Genomic DNA, 17,230 nt, shown 5'->3' with positions numbered 1-17,230 from the left:
TCTGATTCAACAGTCATACCACTTCCATTGGCAACAGATTCTTATCAGCCTCTATGGGGGATGAATATGATAAAACTCAATATTTCAGTTCACAATTTAATCTTGGTCAAACATGCAAACATGAGCCTGGTCATTTGTATAGTTGTCTTTCAACTGCACTCTGTCATCAAAGGTAGATTTGGACATAGTGAACAGGACCTCTGTCCTCATTTAGCTCTTAAAACACAAATGAGGCTAAGATGCACAAACTCTGCTGCCATAGGATCCTCTATTAAAATAATCCTCCATGTTGTTTGGCCTACCGATTTAGAATGCAAACAAAAACGTTTTGGCCTCAGTGTCAACAAGCCGAGGTGAAATGAGCTGGACTCCCCTACGCAGATTGATTTGATATGACGTGTGTCCAGGTTGTCACCAAGGTCGCCCTTGTGTCGTCACACATGTTGCTATTTAGGATTAGCCTACTGCTGTTATGGACATTTGACCTATCAGAATCCGGTATAGATGATCAGTATGAAAGCCGGATGAAGATATTTATGAACAACCTAAAAAAAAAAAAACAACACTTTAAAATATTCATATCACCAGTATATTCCCATGAAATTGACTGTGACTTCAAACATCAGTCTTCTAAGTTTATGAAGACACTTATTCATCCAGCAGTTCTTTATTGTCTGATGTCTGTGTGACGTGGTTGTATTTCTCATATTGGGACTGTAAACAGATCAGATTAAGAGAAGATTGCTCACACTCTCCCTGTGTTTATTTTATCCATGTGATAAGGACAACATGCTTTTTCCTTCCTGTGTGGTCAGTTATGCACACGTAAAAGGGTGAATTTGATACGTGTGTGGTGGCTTAGTAAACTTCCTCATTAAGGTGCATGATAGTGCCGCTGACTCACTCTGTTATCAGTCAAGCAGGCCCCTCACTGCTTTGAATGAAAGGAAAAACTCCCTCAGAGGGAAAACAGCGGCCACTTTGACGTCATGCTCTCCGTTTCAAAGATGGAAAGGCCAGCAATGTACCTCATGCTGGTTTCTATGGTTACAACCTCAGACAGAGCACTAATATAGCGTAATAAATCTGGTGAGCAGCTTGTGTGTTGATACAAAATCCAAAAGGATTTATGAGGTTGTTTATTTTTTCACAGCAGTGAAAACAAGGTCTGCTGTTGCTGTCATTTACTGCTGTATCTGTTTTGACTCTTAGATGGACACACGGCACAAATACAGTCGTGCAAAGGAGCTAGCTTTAATCCTGGCATTGGTGAGACGTTCATTGCTGTTTTTTCCTCGCCTGCTGCCGCACAAGTTCATTTAAAGCATAACAGCCTCCCATTACCAGTCAGAGATCTAGGAAAAGAACTCATTGGCTGAGCCTGAAGCAGCACGCTGGTGCAGAGCTAATCACCAGTGACCCACATGACACCTTTCAGCTGCTGCCTCGGCATGTGCTTTTCTCTCCTTTTTGTTTTTATTTCCTCCTCCAGCAATGAGCTCGTGCTAGCGGGGGATCAAGGGGAGCTGCTGCCTACATCCTGGCTGTTGAGCTCCTCAAAAGTCCCTGTATAATCTACTGCAGACTTCCTTAGCCTGTTAAATGAAGCCAACCTCAGCTCTGGACTACCTGCAGGGCATAGAGTGGAGGTTTAGTAGCATGGATTTGTTGTAGCCAGACACATTAACTCTCTGGTACACAACTTTATCAAAACCAGCTTTAAGCAGAGAAAAGTATGATAAACATCTGCAGCTGGAAGGGTGAATGACATCACCAGAGCCTTGTGTAAGCAGCACCTAATTAATCTTTCATCACTGTGGTAGTGAGGTTAAGAGTAGAAATACATACCCCTTTACAAAAAAGCAACAAAGAGGGTCTGCTTGAAAACTTTTTTTTTTCTTGATCAGGAGGCTGATAAATCAGTCTGAACTGATTAATGTACATTTAATCAGTACACCCACAAAGCATCAAAAAGTTCACGTTTCAATTGAACTCTATTTATGTTCTAAGCCTATTTTCTCTATTTTGTATTTGTATTAGCTAGTATGATGCCGATGCTACACCCTCTGTTCTGACCGTGGTTACAGTTACTGTGTTTTATGGTAGCATGACTACTGTACGACTCTTGCTTTAGCTCATATTTGACATCCAAATTCACATCTTCAGTTTAGAGTTTAATAAATGTTTATGTGTGCTCAAAATCAAAAGAAAAAAAATGTGTTTCTAACGCGACGGTCAGAAGATATTAAGATTACAAGTTTTGGCCCAAATAAGGAACTGACTGACTTGACAACACAGTGCTGTTGGCTAGGAGGCTCAAACTCCACCCCTTTACCTCACACTCTGCCTGGTTAAGTTCCGCAATTCCAACATGGCTCGCCGCCGTCGATTTGCTTCAAACAGTGTTCAGGAACAGATGGGTGATGTCACAGATACTAAGTCCATATTTTATACCGTCTAAGCTCCAAATAAAGGTCATATTTTGTTTGTGTTAACAATGAGTCTCAGTGTCACGGTAACACTAAGTGACAAAGAGGCTTCACTCAGGCGTGCGTCAGTAGTATACAAAGAAAAAGACTATCCCGTGTCTAGATCAAAATCATCAGGTGAAAACTCTGCTGAAATAACAAATTCATGATGCAGATGTGAGAAATGTATATTTGCAAGCTTTGTCAGGTCTTTCTTCAAGCGTCGAAGGAAACAACTTAGGAAATACTTGAATGGAGATCAGGCTGATCATTTCTGATGCATCCCAGGAAGTCTCAAAATCTAAATCCTGATTGGCTTTTGCAGCACAGCATCAAGAAAATGTATTTCTCAAACTGAAATATTTGGACTCATGAGAATACACACAACATGAATTTTCAACATATCTTTCCTGTTCACTTTGCCCCTTGTAAATCTTTGTTTCCTAGTTGCTAATCTGCATCATGCCATTGACTTCAAATCGAAACTGTCTCATAAAGAATAAACTGTGTTTAGTCTAAACACAACATTGGACTTTCTTCATCATTTGCTTGCTTTATCTTCTTGTTTACACTGGATCTGCAGAATTTTGCAGAAACTGTCTGATGAGAGCAGCAAGGCTTCACCATATGTACAACTGCTGAGCCAAAAATATCCCCAAAAAGCAGCAAAAAACGGCAAAAATCTTCAATCAGAAGTCTTATCAGTTTTAGCACAGTAAATTAACCTCTTATAAAACACAGGGGTCATTTATATCAGAAGAAATAACTTGATGAAGCTCACTAAAACAATAAATCCTCAAGCTACTGCACACAACTTATAAAGAAACACAAAGTGTGAGCAATGATAGCAAGAATATCACATCAAACTTGTTTTTAATCAGATTTTTGGAAGTCTCTAGCCAAGCTTATTTATCATCTTAATTAGACTAATGTCAGATGTGAGCCCCACCTATAATCAACTAAATAAATGAGTGAGTGAGTGACTGAATGAAGGAAGTTGAGAGGTTTTAGACAAACAACAGCTCCCTCTGACTCATGAATGAACAAGACAGGTTCAGATTGCATCTTATGCAATGAGCTGAAATCCCTCATAGGTTTGGTCTCTGATATGTGACAGCAGCGAGATGAATAATTCCTCACAAAAAAAAAAAAGGTTCAAAGCTTTTGGACAGCATTCAAGGCAGCAGAACAGATATCTTATCCCAACATTGACTCTAAATCCATAATCAATCAATACGAACAACAGACACCTTGGAGAGAGGTGTGCACTGTGAATGAGGTCAAGTGGCAATTTCTTATTAAGCTCCTGAAGTTGAGGTTTACTTTTGGTGGATTCTTTGCAAAGTCAATGTGAAGCTGTGGTTAAAAGCACTGACACTTGGTTCTTTCTCTGCACAGAAGTTTGGTCGACGTTATAGAACAAACAAATCTTTGCCAGCTTTGGATTTCACTTCTGAACTTCAAAGCTTTCTAATTACCGTGAAAGTCTAAGCTAGGAGCCAAAAATCTTTCTCTTTGAAAAGATGAAAGTCCTCTCCTCCATTACTGCTGTACTTCACACAAACATCTGCCTACTTCAGTGGACATATAAATCCACAAATGTCCAAAGAGTGTGTTATGCTTTCTGTTTAGATGAGCAATGTTAATTTGCATCCAGATCAAAGATATATATATATATTTTTATCTGTAAGTGTGATTTGGCTATAAATATGTTTGATTCATTCATTGTTAGTCACTGCAGTTGCTGTTTGCCTCCTCTGTGGTTGTAGAGCCATGAACATCACGTCCACGACAACAAGCTGGTCATTGCTTTATGTCTGACATTCAGATTAGGAAATAAATGTCATAAAGAGATATTAATCAGAAATTAATTTCCCTTCCGAGTCTAAGCTGTCAAACACATGCATGTGCTGAAACCAGATAACTCCTGACGTGAAAATGTCACCTTTTCTCGAATATCATTTTGATAATTGTGCACACAACAAACGGACAGCAGTTATCACACGCTCTGGTTGATGATTAATTAAAGCAGCAGTTGTTGCTCATGTGCACCTTTGCAGCTGCACCCTGGCCTTCATATCTTTGATGTTAGACATTTTTTAGAACCTTATACATTTAGTTTACGTTTACTTTTCTGTGTAGTGTATCTGCATCAAACAAAACCCCCACCATAGTGTTCACTGCAACCTTTTGTCAAATCCCTGTCCACGAGAAATATGGCTACCTTAGTGAGTGTGTGTCTGTTATCTAACCAATAAAGATCCAGCCTCTCTGTGTCCCTGTGCAGCCTGTGAATCAATAGCAACAAACCGAGCTGCTGATTTATTAGTCATCTTGTCACAGAGGAGCAGCCTGGGTAAAGCAAATGTAGCAGAGCCATGAGCACAATCCTATAGTCTCTCACCGATGGCGGTGCACAGCTATGAGACCTGGAGCATCAATCATGAGTCAAAGAGCTACATATCTAAGGAGCGAGAGCTTGACTTTACTTGGTCAGAGCCAGTGGCGGTGGCAGAGGTCAAACTCATCCCAGAGATCTTTGAGAGCAAGCACAGGCAGCCCATTTATGAGGAATTTCAGCCTCTTTTTTTCCTCTCACTATACATACTGACAAAAGGACTTGTTTCCTCTGCAAAGATAATGCAATGTTTGCTACACATGAGCTCACTAGCTTTGTCCTTCACCATCTGGAATGACAATATGAAACATCATCACAGTGCGGCTAATCCCATCAGCGCAATAAATCATCTCATTGTTTTATTTATAATGAGATCTACTTTGTTAATCCCTGAAGCTTAATCATGGCACATCTGATTGTGATTGTTCAGGAGGATGTTGGCGGGTGTCTGCCAGTGATTAACTTTGAGAGGAATATTTTGAAAGTCTATCTGGTGTGTTTCTGTGTGTGTGTCTGTGATAGAGTGTAACAGACGCCTGATGACGGAGCAATGACGTCTCCACGAGATGAGTCACACTCCACGTTCCCACTGATGATACTTCTCGTCCACACAGACGCATGCACACCAACACTCACACTATACATACAGACGCAGCGGTGCCACTTGTCACTTTGCTACAGTTCTCATTCCTCCAGCTCGCAGGCACATTACGCCACTTCACATCCCTCTCCCAGCATGCTGCACAGTGATCTGAACACAGGAAATCTTTTCTCCAATACACTGCTGTCTCCACCTCTGCCACAGTACATGAGAAGAACAGCATGTTAACCTGTTGATTTAGACCTGTGGGACACTGTGTGGGTGTGCACAGTGTGTCACTGGTATGAGTAACAGCTTGCCCTTTCACTTTTCCGTTTGTATGAATTCTCTTGGAGTTACAAATCAGCTTAATACATAGCGTGGGTTCATGAGTATTCATCAACTCTGCCATTCATCACCTACTCAGTCTAAACTGAAGTTACAGAAAAGTCTTGTTTTTAAATTTGTGCCAGAAATTGTCAAAATCATAACAAGAAGTGATGTCTTATTTACAAATTGAGAGTGGTCCTGGAGGTCAAAGAACCCCCACAAACAGCAGTGAAATTGATTGAAAGCAGCTATGAACACAAATTGAGGAGTACAGAATACAGGTGAGTTTGTTAATCTGGTTGGAGGCAAACTATTTATAGCTCCTCTAGAAGGTAAAACCTGAAGGTTGGCATAACAGTGGCTGTAATAAAGAAACGCATGATGCAATAGTGTCTCAAGTCTTCACACTTGTTCATTTAGAACTGATTCAAGTAGCTTTTTTCAGAATAAAAAAGTGTTGTAAATATTAACCTGTTGCTCTGTGAGACTGTACTTAAACACAGATGTGCTTTTACAATGCTGACATCAGTAAGTACACTAGCATGTCACAATCATTGAGGCAGTTGTCTACCAAGCACAATACTTATATATTGTTGAATCAGAGCCTTGCTGCTAACATGGTACAAGACAGAGTTGTTCAGTTAGACATCAACTCCATTAACATACTGTTGGTTCAGGACCAGATTTCAGTATAAGACATGTTTTGGTTCATGTTTCTAGTATGAGTAGTGTCTTCCACTTGTTTTTTAGCAGACCCAGTCTTGTCTAAATGTAAAGGGGTTCCTCTGCTGGCTGAACCTTATCTCACCTTTAATGACTACTACCATATGTATCAACAATTTTCTGCATGGTGTAGATTAGCAACTGGGAAACAAAGATTTACAATGGGCAAATTGAACAATAGGAATGATATGTTGCAAAATTCATGTTGTGTGTATTCTCATGAGTCCAAAAATTTCAGTTTGAGAAATACATTTTCTTAATGCTGTGTTGCAAAAGCCAATCCGGATTTAGATTCCGAAACTTCCTGGGATGCATCAGAAATGATCAACAATTTTACACCAAATATTAATTTAGCCATGGTTATATTTATTTACAATGGTTACTTTTCTTCTGTTGAAAATAGTCCATTAAACTCACAATTTGAACTGCATCCATAGTAAATGGTGATCTCTGCAGCCTGCATAAATGAGTAAACATAGCTGTTATAAACTCACTATAACTAATTTCCACTGATGCATAAGTTGAAAAAGGTGAACAGGAGTGCATGAACAACCCTTTTAGTTTTTTTTTTACTTCTGCACTGTCATGGTTTGTGATGTGTTTTTTTTCCTTTGAGCAAAACTTAAACACCATCACTGTATGTTATGATCACTTCTCTTTTTTCCACACTCTAAACAATCCGTTGTCAAATTTACTTGACTTCATTCTGCAGATTGATATGATTACAGTTATAACGCCTAAGTTTTCGGTGCGATCTACATCCATATCACCAATGTGCTATCCAGAAACAACAGACCATTGCTATGGGGTATTGACCAATCAGTAACAAGAATTTAACACAGCTGTAATAAATGTCTATACAAAAGAAATCTGTGTTACAACCGCAGCCAACTGCCTAATATGTTGTCTCTCTACTCTTACTCCATCCCAGCTAGTAAAGTTGCTAGTCAGACTGAAAAGATGCAGCACACTGATAAGAGAGTCCTGTATTGCTGACAACAATCTAAGCCCAAAAAGTTCCTCTTTTAGAAGCTATAGCCTCGATTGCTAATAGGCTCACAATTGTTTCTGCTCTAAGAAACCAGCAGACACCAACCTGTTGAATCTGATGTTATTTAAAGTCTATACTGATGTGTAGCCATGCCAACTTGCAGACTACTTGTTTTTTTTTTGGGGGGGGGGGGGGGGGGGGGGGGGGTAAGCAGAGCATAACTACACATTTTAGCCACTTGCCTACAGAGGCTGAAATTTGTGTCATTGCTCTACTTTGTTGAGCACACAGCTCAACAAACACTTGACAATAGCTTGACAATCATTGAACTGGTTGAACTTCATCTGAAAACTGCTTCTTGTCACAGTGCCAAATATGACAGTCAATTCATTGGAGTTTGTAGATTTTAAAGTTCTGCACCAAGGTAATACAAAGGGAGCCAGAGTGACATATATATTTTTTATAGTGTCTCTAAAAATTCTCCCTTCACCAGCTTAAGTTGTTTGTTTTCATGAATGGTTTAACATTTTGACTTTGATGTTATCTACTTGAGACAAGATAGTGCACGTCTCTCTGGTATAAAAGCATGTTAGGACACTTTTAAAACCAGTTTTGTGCAGCCATCTATTTTTGTCTTGCTCCACTAATCCTCCTCTCCCTCTCTGCCTATGTGTATTATACACAGCAGGCAGGGATGATTTAAAAAGAGTGCCTGGCATGAGTAGGAAAGGTGCTGGGAGTGCTGTGAGTGCTGAAGTGCTGTCTCACGTGTGTTCCTCTTGTGTTTCTCTTTCATGCCACGCTCTGGAAAACAGACTCTGTCGCAACAATGTGGTTATACAACAGAGCACAGCAAGTGGCACAGTGTGCAGGAGGCGATGTCAGTGAAGCATAACAGGGTTGTCAGTTTTCCAGCATGTACAGCTTGTTAGACATCTACATGTGAGAGTGGACGGATCAGAGGTGAGGGAAGGACACTAGTTACAGATGTCCGTCTTTCAACTGTGGCTCCTAAAGGTTAATAGATTATCTATTTTTGTTGAGTAACTTTCATCTTTCCTTTCAAGAGGAAAATGTATCTTACATTTTGGGTACCAACAAATATTTAATTTTAATACAGAGCTAAAAATAAAAGAAGTAAATAAATAATTACACTCGAGTGCTTCTGAGGTTCATATTTAATAAAGCTAAGACACAAAAAATAAAGTTTTGTCTGGTGAGATGATATTTGGCAAGTTATATGAAAGCATAACACTTAACCACATCAACTAATTTTAGTATTTCAGTACATTTTGCCAGCAACTTTCCGGACTTCTATTGAATTCAAATTTTGTTTGCAGGACTCAAACTTGAGAGGTAGTATCACTACATCTTAGGTACGTTGTGATGTGACATTTTTTAAGATCTGCCAAATAGTTTTATGTTATGCTGACCACTAATATGTGGCAGTTAACGGACTACTAAAACGAGCAAGATGACTTACCACATATTTAAAAAACCACAGCATTCTCAACATTTAAAAAACATGATCTTCAAATGGCTAAAAAAAAGTATATGCATAGCTATTTTGGTGTAGAGGATCTGCTCACTATATTCAATGTTAGTTTCAACCAAAATAATAAATGATGTTTGTGGGTAGGAAGCTGGCTTCATTGATCTTCATACCCTTTTACCAAGCTCATCTCTGGTGGTTATAAAGCAAGGCTATGTCAAACGTAGAATAAGAAACCTTGCAAAAGAAGTTAAGAAGGTCACATAATGTAGAGGTTGAACATGTCTGGAGAGATCAGTGTCAGAGTGCAGGCCAAGTTCAATGCTAGACCTCTTTAACTCGACAGGTTTGCCTTTCATCAATTTATATTTTTTAATGAGGCACACCTAAACCTTAATTCAATACACATGATACTTTAGTAAATGAACTACCTGAGCAAAATACTGTGACCCAATAAAAACCACTTCTCAATTTTCAGTTTTTTTACTGTTTTGTCTGTTCATCAAAATGAAAAGTGCTTTATTTTATGTTTACTTTAAACCGTTTCCTTCTATATGAGAGTACTGTTTGTTTTATATATTTTGTTGGCTAAATTGTCCCCCCTGTAAAATCTAACAGCCTGGTCAACGGCTTTCCTACGTCCCAAAAACTAAAGCAGGAACAATGTCTGCAAATCTGGCATTCTGAAGTGGGGTTTTAAAGGGGATAAAATAGAGTCTCAGTTTGCTAATCATAAAATGCAGGCAAATTTTACTCTGCTGTGTGCTGTTGGCTATTTATCTAAAACTCAACAAAGGCACATTTCAGTTGAGTGGATTTATTGTCCCATTGAATACTCTCTGACCAAAAAAAGCAGAAGTAGATATAGCTAAGGCTGCGTTGATGATGACAGCTACAGATAAGCTGATAGCAGTAGGGGAAAAAGGTAAACAGAGAGATTAGATGAGGTACATGTACAGTTCAAACACTGGTCTGGGTAGCAAAATACAGCTGTGGTGCAAAAACAACTAACCATAGACTTTCAGAGTCCAGACTACTTGCGCTAATATTTGATTCATACTTCTGTTAAGCTTTAGAAAAACACTGTAGCTTCAAACTAATGTGGCAGTGGTTTTTTGCAAACAGAGGTGAGCTGATTGAGAGCTGAGCCTGATCTATCTGGAGCGTGCTGCTCGTTGGCCTCCCTCCTGGAGCGTGAGGCTTGGGTGTGGTCTCATGTCAGCCTGCTGGTAAGGACACACACGCACACACGGCCCAAAAGCTGCTTTGAACATGTGAGATCAGTGACGATGCAGCTGAGCGTCTGGCTCTTGCTGAAACACCCAACTGATAACAGGGAGTATAAAACAAAGCAATATGTTTTACTATAGACAGAGGAAACACCAATGACGTGAAGAAGCAGTTTGATTCATTGCAGTGCTTCCAACGGAGGGGAGCCTCAAAGGTCACATTATTCACTTGACCCAGGAGGTTGTGCAGAGTGAGTTCACACCACCTTCACCACAGAGAGGAACTCCACCTCACTGGTTTCTGAGTGGACAACATGCTTACGTATCGGGAGCCAGAGGGGAGGAGGGCTTGTGTGCCTAAAAGTGACAGCCACCAGACCAGCTCTGCTGTCAGCGAGACACTGAACCTGTCTTTTAGCACCTGATACAGAGATACAGTGAAAAGCAGAAGTGCCCATTCATAGTTCATCATGTTAATTTGAAGGATTACAATATGGATACGTTTGCAAAAAGAGGAAGATCACACTTTAATGAATGAAACCAAACACTTGCACAGTTCGTGCTAGCCTGCACACGAAGCAGTTGTACTTCTATCAATAGCTCAATGACACGTCACACTCCTACACCTACAGGTGTCACTCATCGTCAAGCTTGATCCCACCAGTTGTGTCTCTGAGACAACTTTCATATGTTTCCATTTTTCTTTGTGAATGACTCCGTTTGCTTAGACAGCCAGTCTTTCTGCTCTGAGAAATGTCACTGTTACCTTTTTCATCTACATTCCACGCTGGGTTTGGGTGTGTCTCAGTAGAGACGGGGAAAAACTTTGACACACGCCTATTTCCTCAAAAGTGTCAACAAAGATTACCCTTGAGCAGATTCCCAGGAAGACATTTCACTTCCTTATGTATGTTTTCCTTTCAGCTCAGGGTCAATATTGATTTTGTATGTCACACAAAATGCTTGCTAAAATACCAATAAATATTTAATTAAATATTTGCCTTGAAAACTTGTTGGATGTTTCCCAGATCCTTGAGCGGATTCTCATTATTGGGTCCTGATGACACCTTCTGATGTCATCTTAAAAAAAGTTAATGCCAAGATATTTTCTTTTATTTCTTTTTAATAATTGTTGACTTTCTAGGCGGGGGAGTTTTTCTGCGTTACTCTTTACCTCATATTCTCCCTAATAAAACATTATTGATTTTATGACTATATGATTATATTCAGGTATTTTCATTTCCAAAGCTAGCTTACTGACTCATCGGAGTCAGATTGTAAAACACTTTGCTCAAGACTAATATCACTGATAAGCTAGATTAGAAGTTCCCTTAAATTATTCAAACAAAAAGGGTGCTAGATGTTGAAGTCCCTCGCCCCTCATTGTTTTAAAGGAGAAAATGATCTTGTAAATGCCAATTACACTTGTCTCTGTGTGACAAGCCTGGCATAATGTTCGAACAGGATAACATTTCTTGCCCATTGCGAACCAAGAAATCCTCACTGGGTTCCATTTTTTACACCAGATATAAACATGTTTACAGACCGGTACAAAAAATGAGTCTGAAGCTCATTTTGAGCTATAAACAGATTGCACAGGGGTTGAAATTCTATATGACCTGTTTTAATTTCATGAAGCCCAAAGTTTTGCTTAACTGGGTCCATAACTCTCTTTTCGGTCTAATCATAGTATGCTCAAAATAAACCCACGATCAATACAGGGCTGCAACTCCTGTAAGCCTGACTTTGTACCCAGATTATGAGTTGTTAGGAGTCTTGCTGTTTAACCAGCAAAGGTTGAGTTTGAACTCTCTGCATGCACCTGCGTCATGTAATTCCAACAAAGCATTGAGATTATCTAAAGTGAATCTTCTGTGTGCTTTAGGTTTCCATTTTACCATAATGCAAACGTTTGTATGATAAAATGTTCTGATATTTTGTCATGTCTGACCTCAAATGTCTTTCTCAGACTTAATACAGTTTGACAGACTGGTAAACAGCAAGGGAAGTCTGACATCATTTAGAGTAGTTATCTTTCAGACACTGCCCATATTAAATCACACATTATGACAACATTGCAGTCTGGCACTGGTTAACTTAACAGATGATGAATTGCACAATAACCATCAATCATCAAGGTAGTGTTACAGTACTTTCCTATGAACCAAAGCCTCACTCAACTTGCTCCACCCTGCCACTGTACCAACAGATCAGTAAATCCCATTCACACAAGACTCCAACAGCCATCAGGCCCACCTCCCCTGGGGCCAAAGAGAGGGAGTTTCTCCTCCCTTCTCCACCAGTACGACTAGTTTGTTTTACTGCCCCCTAGAAACTGACAGTGATAGCCATCTGCTGTCTCCACAGTGTCTTGTTTTGGTTCACTGTCTCCGCAGGTAATCTAAAGGGCCACAGTCACAGTGAATATTTATTATTTCATGTGGGATACACCAGGGTTCAATTCTAGGTCCTTTATAATTTTTATTTTTCTATAAATATACCTAAAACCATGGACAGCATAAAATGTGTTCTGCTCCCTTTACAGGAGACACTCATGCACGGGTCACACTAAAACCCAAAGGACCAAAGCTGAGGACTTTATATGCCAAATCTTCAATCCTCTTCTGTTTACTATGTTAACATCAGCTTTCAAGTGTTGTTGAAAATGAGGAAATGGGTCAAAATGCTAAATTATGTCAGACCAATAAAGGCAGGATTTAAATCTAGTGTTACCAAACTTATATTTCTGAATAGGCACATCTTTCCACATCTCATGTATACAATTTTCCATGCATGAACCTGTCCTTGACCTAACTACTACTACACATTTCAATGGTTAAATCTGAGATTTGTGTTTCCTGTATGCAGCTCGTAATATTAACCTGAACTTGTCTTTCATCTCTCTGTTATTAATGATTCGAATTAAATTGTGTATTTGATTTTGGAGTTCTGCATTGTTTAGTAACCGCTAAGCCTCATAAAAGGATATATAAATGCATCATCCCAAGTAGGATTTTGGCTTGGGACTTCTGTTGCATGTCACACACCTCTTCCTCTCCCAATGTTACCTGCCGCTCTCACTATAGTTTACCATCAAATAAAGGACATTTTTCCATTACATAATGCAAAGTATTTGTCAATTATCCAAAGCATAGTTTATAAAATTATGGAACTTGGCACCTTTTGCTTAAACTGGAGTCATATGTATCAAAAACAGCTTTTCCCCTACTGTGTACAATAATGACTTTGAATTTGCCAATAAGTAACTTGTGATTTATTTACACTGAACTTGGCCTTGGCAGCTCTGTTGAACAAATACCCCACATATGCTTGATGCTGCTGGTGATCCTCATGTCCGCAGTGTATACCTGACAAGTGGATTCTTTGTCCATGAAGAACTTCTGTTTCAATTATACAAATTTCTACTGACCTCTTTTGTTTATACATCACACGTATACTTGTAGTAAAGTACTCATCACACATTGAAGGTAACAGTAGAATGTTTAACTGGCTAACAATGTCTATCTGGGCTTTGATAAAACCATTGATTTAAGTATGACACATCCCAATGGTCTAATTAACTCCACTTCACAGGTGCCACTGAGGTACTTTGCATTCGTGCCAAGAGTAAAAGTACAGCGACACCTTTGCTGCCAGCACCAGAGTTTAAGCATCTGTTAGTTGACAATCAGCCAACATAACACACTTCACAGCTGATGATTTAACACTGAGAAGGTCCTCAAATGATGTGTTGACTTTGAAATACAGCTAAAAACATATGTACTATGTACTGTATAAAGGGGAGTAAAGCCATATGTCATTGTGGTTTCTTTTTATTCCGGTTTTATTGGAAAAATAATGAAGCAGCAGCAGGTGACATTTCATGTTGTTGACTTTGTAGGGCAGAGGAGGAAGACTCCCTATGTCCCTGAGGTTTTATGAGCATTAGAGTTCCTCATGTCCATCGACCAACAGATCAGCATCCTCTTTTCATCTATAAATGGCCTGCTGACTGAGAGGAAACACTCTGCGTCTGTGACTAAGTCATAAGTCACAGTGGGAACAGTTTTGACGCACGCTGCTGTTCATTGTAAAAGCAAGTCTGACGTAGTTTTTCATCACGTCTCCACTTTCAAATGCTTGGGGTTTTAGTGACACAGGAGAAATGTAAATGTTTCCTTCAGTCAACTTAGTCCCAACCAGCTTGTCTGTTGTAATCAGTCAGGTAAACGCTCCAGATTGTTATGACCCTCCTCCTCTCCATTTTTCAGCTCTGATCACATCAGACCCTGCAGCATGCCCATCACCCACACACTGAGCTACAACCTCTCCACTGTGCTGTGCTGAATCACATTGTCTGCCCAGCTTTGCACATTGTCTGATAAATAACTGTGAAGTGCCCTTAGCAGCACAGTTTGGAACAGGCGACTGACAGAGTTCAATCAATGTAGAGAGAGGAAACAGAGAGAGGCTAATGAGATTTTCACTCATTCTTGACACGCCGAGCCTGTCAAATCTACTCTGAAACATGATGTCTGACACAGCTTGAAATGTTATTTTTGTCAGCTTATTTACTCATATAATTAGTTTAATACGTCAGTTTACTCCCCTAGAATGCCATTTAGGGAGTTAAATGTAAATACTGGGCACTCTCCTGTCTTTTTAGTAAATATGATATTTTAGCTTATTGCTTAGCTTAGCAGTTAGACTGGAAGTAGGGGGAAAATATGCCTACCTCTCTCTTAAGGTTCAAACAACCTGTCTATCGAACCTCTCAATCTTATTTTTGTAAAACTGTTCGCAAAATTTGTACAAAACAACATGCTTAAATGACATTTTGCCGTTTTACAACTGTGTGTTGGAGTATTTCTTCTCTGTAGGTTGTGCTTTTAGCTTAGAAGTACTCTGGCACATAACAGTTATTGTATTGTATGTATAAAACAAACTAGAAACAAAATGTAAAGTAATTACCATATAGAAAAACTTGTTTTACCCATTTCACCTTCGTGCTGAGCTTATTATTCTAGCTGCAGCATCACATTAATGATAAAAGCAGCTTTTCAACCCTTGTGAAAAAAGACAATTAAAACACTTTTAACCCTTTGTGCAAGTATGCACAGCCATTTTTCCTTACTTGATGATCTTTTCAAACTTTTTACAATCTCATCTTGGAGTTTAGTTTGCTTTGTAAGCTGATGTTTCATCACATTTGCATTTGAATCTCTTCCCTGTAATTCTAAGTCATGAATAATTGCATTCAAATCAATAAGTAAAGGAAATCACAATCTATGCTAGCATGAAGCTCTGATTCTCTTCCTCCTGTTACAACTAAATTTGACTCCACAGTACACACTCCTAATCAGCTGAATCAAAACAATTATTAACTAACCTCTCGCTGCCTCCTTTCTTTTTTCTCCTCACACATGACAGAGAACGAGATGCTGGATAACACCTCAGGGACCAACACACACCCCTCATGTTCTATCACCCCCTTCACACAGCTCTGAATTAAAAAACAAGACATGCTGTATGAAACACACAGACAGAGGAAAAATTATGCTCTCCCAGCGTGCAGCACAGTTGAACATTACATTGTCAACAGTTTCTGCTACACTTCCTGTCTGTGAAAATAGATTTGCCTCATAGATTTTCCTCTAAATCCTGCACTTTTGCAAGGCGTTTATCCTCAAATGATATTTCCAGATGCATGGACATGTTTGTTTTTATGCATTAGTCCTCTGTACAGCAGCACAATTTAACAATACAGTATGTTCTACAAGAAGCACATAGAAAACTCCCAGTGAACTCTCTTATTTAAGAGTTTAATCAAGCTTTATATAAGAAGTATTTTTTGTTTGCCGACTGGCTGACGCTAGAGTGCTTGGAACTGACTAATAATGTTTAATTTACTCTAATGGGTTAAAGCTTACATAAATACTGACATTCAGTTGTTATTGTTGCTTTCAGATTAAAATACAGTATATGGTCACACATTGTGCTTTTACAAAATAGTGTAACATCCTGTATTTTTTCAGTCTGCTTTTAAAGTCAAACCAGAAAACAAATTAAATCACAGAGGAACATTTTCTTTTACTTTTTACCTCTTGGTCCATCACAAAAAAACTTCCACTACTTTATTTGTAGTCCTTTAAAATAAATCTTACCAAATCACAGTGCTATCAATGTCTAGTTGGTTCTCATGTGTTCAAGTTATCTTACATCAAGAGCTATAAATAATGTCTATTATCAGCGTCACACCTATTTCCTCTGTGTTTATACTGGCACTTAAATGGTGTAGGGGTTATAAACCAAAGCCATTGGTGGTAATATGAGTAGTGTCCTCAACCATAGGTTGGGAGGTTACAAACACACCACATTTTGTTACCTCTGAATGGTGTCAGGAGAAGGCCATCTGCTCCTGTTTATGGCTCATTAACCCTGCTACCCCTAGATAACCAGGCTACCCCCATAGCAACAGGTACAAGAGATCTGGCCTCGTTCATTCAATGATCCCCCAAAAAATTTAATTAGAAAAAAGAAAATCTTAATTGGCCAAGTCTTATTTGCTTCAGTATGCTCCTAATTCAATGATATAAGAAGACAATGACTGGAAAATCCTTACCTTCCCAAAAGTCCATAAGCATACTGTGAATCTGCCAGCAGTAATGTGATCTCGCCTTTCTGCATGGACATAACACACTCCTCCAGGGCCTGCAGGTGACACAGAACAACTTTCTTAACATGGCAATGGCTCAACTCTCCATATCATTATCCACAATGAGCTTGATTATACATGAGTGTTGAAAATCTGACATAAAATTACTTAAAACCTCTTACAATTTATTACTAGTGGACAAAATGTTTTAGATCTGATGCTAGCTTGAATAATGGCCAGTTAGTTCACAAATAATTCATTGATTGACACAAAATTTGGCATGTTCTATTTCTTGGGAATGTTTGATGACCACAGTTTTGGTGAAATGTTTACTCAACAGCATACCTATTTTTCAGTTTTTGCA

At 39.1% G+C, this 17,230-nt stretch overlaps 1 protein-coding gene across 1 annotated transcript in view; it reads right to left on the bottom strand.

The window, feature by feature from the left end:
• Positions 1-17,230, bottom strand: part of fkbp16 (FKBP prolyl isomerase 16) — a 35,090-nt gene that overhangs the window by 14,189 nt on the left and 3,671 nt on the right. Inside the window, 1 exon segment of the mRNA XM_034686649.1 lies at positions 16,834-16,922. Coding sequence (XP_034542540.1) covers positions 16,834-16,922 — 89 coding nt within the window.

This window comes from Notolabrus celidotus, chromosome 6, assembly GCF_009762535.1.
Source record: "Notolabrus celidotus isolate fNotCel1 chromosome 6, fNotCel1.pri, whole genome shotgun sequence".
NCBI lineage: Eukaryota > Metazoa > Chordata > Actinopteri > Labriformes > Labridae > Notolabrus > Notolabrus celidotus.
Note: the sequence above shows the minus strand (reverse complement) of the source record. Positions and strands in the feature narration are given on the sequence as shown.